This window comes from Nerophis ophidion, linkage group LG25 (assembly GCF_033978795.1).
Source record: "Nerophis ophidion isolate RoL-2023_Sa linkage group LG25, RoL_Noph_v1.0, whole genome shotgun sequence".
NCBI lineage: Eukaryota > Metazoa > Chordata > Actinopteri > Syngnathiformes > Syngnathidae > Nerophis > Nerophis ophidion.
Genome location: NC_084635.1, coordinates 12,599,987 through 12,606,634, shown reverse-complemented (window position 1 = coordinate 12,606,634; position 6,648 = coordinate 12,599,987). Strand labels below are relative to the sequence as shown.

The 6,648-nt window shown below is 38.8% G+C and overlaps 1 protein-coding gene across 1 annotated transcript in view; it reads left to right on the top strand.

The window, feature by feature from the left end:
- The first annotated feature begins 4,176 nt into the window (after window positions 1-4,176).
- The window catches only part of LOC133542930 (small ribosomal subunit protein eS17-like), a 12,193-nt gene continuing 9,721 nt past the window's right edge, over window positions 4,177-6,648 (top strand). Inside the window, exon 1 of the mRNA XM_061887203.1 lies at window positions 4,177-4,297. Within this exon, the coding sequence (XP_061743187.1) occupies window positions 4,295-4,297 (3 nt within the window). The 5' untranslated portion in view covers window positions 4,177-4,294. The remainder of the gene's footprint in view (window positions 4,298-6,648) is intronic.

Sequence of the window (6,648 nt, the reverse complement as noted above, 5' to 3'; positions counted from 1 at the left end):
TGGGGGTTGTGTTTGTGTGTAAATAAAATTCCAATCCCCATTAATATGCATTTGTACACCTGCCGTATTTTAGATACAGTAGGGGTGCACAAAATGAATCACCATTCTTATTCATCCCAAAATCAATTAATCATTTTCAAAAATCCATTAAAAAAATGTTGTTTTTAAATAATACGTTTTTAGGTTTGCAGTTCTCAAGCTGTGCTACGCCAAAGAATCACTTGATTAAGGACCGTGTTTTTATTTTCCTATATACAAACGGTGTTACATGTTTAAACAAAAAAATGTAATAAAACCTCTGCATGGTTTTTATTGGATACTTAGGCCTACTGCGCTACTGTGTTTTAGCTACATTTTTTTTTCTCTGAGGTGGCACTGTTTTAGGCCATTTCCTATGCAACCAAAACAAGCTTTTCTAATCTGTAACCTGTTTTGAAAACGTCTCAATGTAATTATTATACCAATTAATACGTTGCGAGAATCTGTTTGAATTTAGAATATATTGTGAATTAAATTATCACCCCAGGAATAGGGAATTGCATCCAATCAATTGGTGACAGAGATTCACACCGTTTTTATTTAGGGCTTCAACAGTTATATGTATTATTTGATAAGAAAAAAGCTTTGATTCATGGTCTGTTGCTTTGACTAATCGTTTGAGTGTAACTAATACAACTTGTTCACATGACATGCCTGGAACTTTAAATGCGTGGACATAGTTTTAGCATGGCCCGAAAATAAAAGCGGGTGGATTTTTTTTTTTTATTATTATTGCACATGTTAAAAGTGAAATTTCAATTTTATTGATGTGAATTTATTACAAGAAAAAAAATGAAGGTTATGATAAGGTGAATGAATTAACTCATTATGTTTTGCAAATGTTTATATTCATCTTGGAGAAAGCAAATGACCAGTTTAACTAGTAGTTATTTCAGTTTGGGCACATAATAACATAGAGCCCTCTAGTATAGACATTTGTGTGTGGATTGGATTAGTTCTCACGGAAGAAAAAGGCAATAACGTTGGACCTTGGTATGCAAAGGTGATAGCCCTATACGGGAGAATAGACTACATGATTAGCTTAATGCCAACATCTAAGTTACGACCGGCATTTGTTGTTTTTCAGTCACTTACACACAAATATCTTCATTATGGTCAGAATGCGCTCTATTGACCTAGCACACACCTACAGACAGGAGGTAGGAATATCAAAGCTAACAGTTTGCTTTCTCCAAGTTAGGAGTGCCTCATTTTTTGACGTAACCTCCTCCAGGAACTACAGTCCTGTATAATGACGCACACTTGTAATAAACCAACTTTTAGTTCAGTACAGCGCCTGACGTCTCTTTTGATCCAGCCGCACTGCCGTGTCGCCCTTCTGTCCGGACGAGGATAAGACCAGAAATACACGTCAACGGCAAGCAGAAAAATTGTTTATTTCAACTCTTTTTATTTATTTTTTTTTTTTTTTCTAAAGTACTCATTGAGGTTGTAAAGTGTTTTATCCGATTACTTGAACAAACTGATCGAGTACTAAAATAGTTGATAGCTGCAACCAGAGTATCATTAACTGCGTTCTGCAAATTGTGCACAAGAGGAAAGTTTTATTAGATATGCAAATACATAGTAACACAAATGACAGTGGCCATAATTTAATGCATGTCTTTTATTGAATAGATATTTTACCGAGCTGTCAGTGACAGTTGATTTCTTTTGGAGATTAAAATAGTAGACTCAGACTTCGACTTAGGCAAACTTTAATGATCCACAAGGGAAATGGTTCCACACAGTACCTCAGTTACAAAGGATGGAAAGGATAATGCAGTTATAAAATAGACAAAAAATGGACCGTAGTAGCAATATAAAATATAACGTATGTAATATTTACATAATATATGTACAGTATATGGCAGGGGTCACCAACACGGTGCGCGCAGGCACCAGGTCGCCCGTAAGGACCAGATGAGTAGCCCGCTGGCCTGTTCTAAAAATAGCTCAAATAGCAGCACTTACCAGTGAGCTGCCTCTATTTTTGAAATTTGATTTATTTACTAGCAAGCTGGTCTCGCTTTGCTCGACATTTTTAATTCTAAGAGAAACAAAACTCCAATAGAATTTGAAAATCCAAGAAAATATTTTAAAGACTTGGTCTTCACCTGTTTAAATAAATTATTTCAGAAAGACAATTTTAGAGAAAAAATACAACCTTAAAAATGATTTTAGGATTTTTAAACACATATACTGTTTTATCTTTTAAATTCCTTCCTCTTCTTTCCTGACAATTTAAATCAATGTTCAAGTATTTGTATTTTATTTTTTTATTGTAAGTATAATAAATACATTTTTATTTAATTCTTCATTTTAGCTTCTGTTTTTTCGACAAAGAATATTTGTGGAATATTTCTTCACACTTATGATTAAAATTCAAAAACAATTATTCAGGCAAATCTAGAAAATCTGTAGAATCAAATTTAAATCTTATTTCAAAGTATTTAGAATTTCTTTTAAAATTTTTGTTCTGGAAAATCTAGAAGAAATAATGATTTTTCTTTATTAGAAATATAGCTTGGTCCAATTTGTTATATATTCTAACAAAGTGCAGATTGGATTTTAACCTATTCAAAACATGTCATCAAAATTCTAAAATTAATCTTAATCAGGAAAAGTTACTAATGATGTTCCATTAATTCTTTTTTTATTTAAAAAAAAAAAATTCGAATTAGCTAGTTTTTCTGTTCATTTTTTTCGGTTGAATTTTGAATTTTAAAGAGTCGAAATTGAAGATAAACCGTTTCTAAATTTTATCGTAATTTTTTTCATGTTTTCTCCTCTTTAAACCATTCAATTAAGTTTTTTTTTTTCATTATTTATTCTCTACAAAAAACCTTCCATAAAAGGAAAAAAAATGTACGACGGAATGACAGACAGAAATACCCATTTTTTTTAAGTGATATAATATGTAGCCCTTCGCATTAATCAGTACCCAAGAAGTAGCTCTTGGTTTCAAAAAGGTTGGTGACCCCTGTTGAGACCCCATGATATACAAGAAACCCAGCGCGAAGTTGTGCTAGCATCTGAGGGGATATTGGTTCAATCCCCACCTTCTACCATTCTAGTCACGTCCGTAATGTCCTTGAGCAGACACTTCACCCTTGCTCCTTGCATGGCATCTCCCGCCATCAGTATGTGAATACAACAAGTACTACCATTTATATTTTGTATTATATACCTCTAGGCTTCACGGTGGAAGAGGGGTTAGTGCCGCTCAGCCATTCCACTATATACCTCTAGCTTCAAGAGTCCAGGGCTCGGGAATCTTCCTCGAGTCTGATTCCTGTGGAGTTTGCATGTTCTCCCCGTGAATGCGTGGGTTCCCTCCGGGTCTCCGGCTTCCTCCCCACTTCAAAAAACATGCACCTGGGGATAGGTTGATTGGCAACACTAAAAATTGGCCCTATCTGTGTTGGCCCTGCGATGAGGTGGTGACTTGTCCAGGGTGTACCCCGCCTTCCGCCCGATTGTAGCTGAGATAGGCGCCAGCGCCCCCCGTGACCCCAAAAAGGGAATAAGCGGTAGGAAATGGATGGATAAATGATAAATGGGTTGTATTTGTATAGCGCTTTTCTACCTTCAAGGTACTCAAAGCGCTTTTACATTACTTCCACATTTACCCATTCACACACACATATTGATGGAGGGAGCTGCCATGCAAGGCGCCAACCAGCACCCATCAGGAGCAAGGGTGAAGTGTCTTGCTCAGGACACAACGGACGTGACGAGGTTGGTACTAGGTGGGATTTGAACCAGGGCCCCTCGGGTTGCGCACGGCCACTCTTCCACTGCGCCACGCCATCCCATGGATGGATGGATATATACCTCTAATAGAAATGCAGTACGTAATAACCCACATTTTTATGTATATAGGGCAGATACATGTACAATGGACAGTTTTTATTGTTTTTTATAAGTGGGAGTTTTTATTTATGTTATTCTATTTTATTTTATTTTTCGTATTTTTTAATTATTTTTACGAATTAAAGCGCACATACTTTGAACAGTCTAATCACTTATTAAGTGTTATTTTTTCAGTTTTCATCTGTAGTTTAAACGACACTGAATAAAATTTGCACACAAAGATTCTGCTCTAATACATACTTTCAAGCTCCGCGGCTGTTACCTCTCCCAAACGCTTAGCGGCGCTGTTTCAATGAGCGTGTACTGTGACGTCACGCAATGTAAAGCTTAAACTTCCTGTTTGACGTTGGCCGCATTCTCTCGTAGAAGCCGGACTAAAATGGTGGGTACTGAATCTTCACTGAACTCTCATCGGTCGTAACAATCCCTCTCAATCCTCACCCATGTCAAACGCAATAGTCACCGCAGAAAAAGTATTTATCATCGCAGTCGGTGTATTGTGTCGTACAACGAACACGCGATGGTATATTTAAAATACAAGTTAAAGCTAACTAGTCCAGTCAAAATAGTCGTGTAGCTTTTATTTTTATTTTTTTACACAGACATTTTCTCGTTTATTTTGGTATTAAAACTACTTCTAGTTCAGGAAATTAATTGTATTGAATGTGTTCCATGAGCATAGTTTGCAATAAATTCCGGGTACATATTAACATGTAATTATTATAGGCGTTTACCTGCAATACCCTTTATGATAAAATCTTTAATTTACTGTAGGTGTAAGACGACAATATGCAATGTTAAGGATTTGATTTTAGAAGAATATTGCTCACAATACGAAGTTCCTACAGTCCTGGGTTCAAATCCAGGCTCGGGATCTTTCTGTGTGGAGTTTGCATGTTCTCCCGTGAATGCGTGGGTTCCCTCCGGGTACTCCGGCTTCCTCCCACTTCCAAAGACATGCACCTGGGGATAGGTTGTTTGGCAACACTAAATTGGCCCTAGTGTGTGAATGTGAGTGTGAATGTTGTCTGTCTATCTGTGTTGGCCCTGCGATGAGGTGGCGACTTGTCCAGGGTGTACCCCGCCTTCCGCCCGATTGTAGCTGAGATAGGCGCCAGCGCCCCCACGCGACCCCGAAAGGGAATAAGCGGTAGAAAATGGATGGATGGATGGATTGTTGCAGTGTTTCCACAGGTCAGGCATCTATTTGTGGTGGTGTGGTCGGGCTGCGGATTTGGAATATAATACAACACTTTATGTACATATTTATATACATTTTTATATAATATGTAACTACAAGCACCATTCACAGGACGGAGTCCCATTGCTTTTATGTGCGGTCAGCGAGTCAAAAGCCGGAAAAAAAAAATATATCGGCTGGGGACAAGAACGGGACTCTCGCTGCTGTGTTGGATCCGCTTTGGACTGGACTCTTGCGACTGTGTTGGATCCATTATGGATTGAACTTTCACGGTATCATGTTAGACCCGCTCGACATCCATTGCTTTCCTCCTCTCCAAGGTTCTCATAGTCATCATTGTCACCGACGTCCCACTGGGTCATTATTGTCACCGACGTCCCACTGGGTGTGAGTTTTCCTTGCCCTTATGTGGGCCTACCAAGGATGTCGTAGTGGTTTGTGCAGCCCTTTGAGACACTGGTGATTTAGGGCTATATAAGTAAACATTGATTGATTGATATATATATATATTTTTTTTATTTAATTTATGGCGGCCGTAATTCTTTCATGGCGGGCCGCCACAAATAAATGAATGTGTGGGAAACCCTGTGATGTACAAACCCCGTTTCCATATGAGTTGGGAAATTGTGTTAGATGTAAATATAAACAGAATTCATCCATCCATCCATCCATCCATTTCTACCGCTTATTCCCTTTCGGGGGCACTGGCGCCTATCAGCTACAATCGGGCGGAAGGCAGGGTACATCCTGGACAAGTCGCCACCTTATCGCAGGGCCAACACAGATAGACAGACAACATTCACACTCACATTCACACACTAGGGCCAATTTAGTGTTGCCAATCAACCTATCCCCAGGTGCATGTCTTTTGGAAGTGGGAGGAAGCCGGAGGGAACCCACACATTCATGGGGAGAACATGCAAACTCCACACAGAAAGATCCCGAGCCTGGATTTGAACCCAGGACTGCAGGACCTTCGTATTGTGAGGCAGACGCACTAACCCCTCTGCCACCGTGAAGCCCCAATCATTTGCAAATCACGTTCAACCCAGATTCAGTTGAATATGCTACAAACACAACATATTTGATGTTCAAACTGATAAAAAAAATTTTGGGGCAAATAATCATTAACTTTAGAAGTTGGGAAAGGTGGCAATAAATACTAAATAAGTTGAGGAATGCTCATCAAACACTTATTTGGAACATCCCACAGGTGTGCAGGCTAATTGGGAACAGGTGGGCGCCAGGATTGGGTATAAAAGCAGCTTCCATGAAATGCTAAGTAATTCACAAACAAGGATGGGGCGAGGATCACCAATTTGGAGGCAAATTGTCAAACCGTTTTAGAACAACATTTCTCAATGAGCTATTGCAAGGAATTTAGGGATTTTACCATCGACGCTCCGTATAATCATCAAAAAGGTTCAGAGAATCTGGAGAAATCAGTGCACGTAAGCGATGATATTCCAGACCTTCGATCCCTCGGGGAGTACTGCATCAAAAACCGACACCAGTGTGTAAAGGATATCACC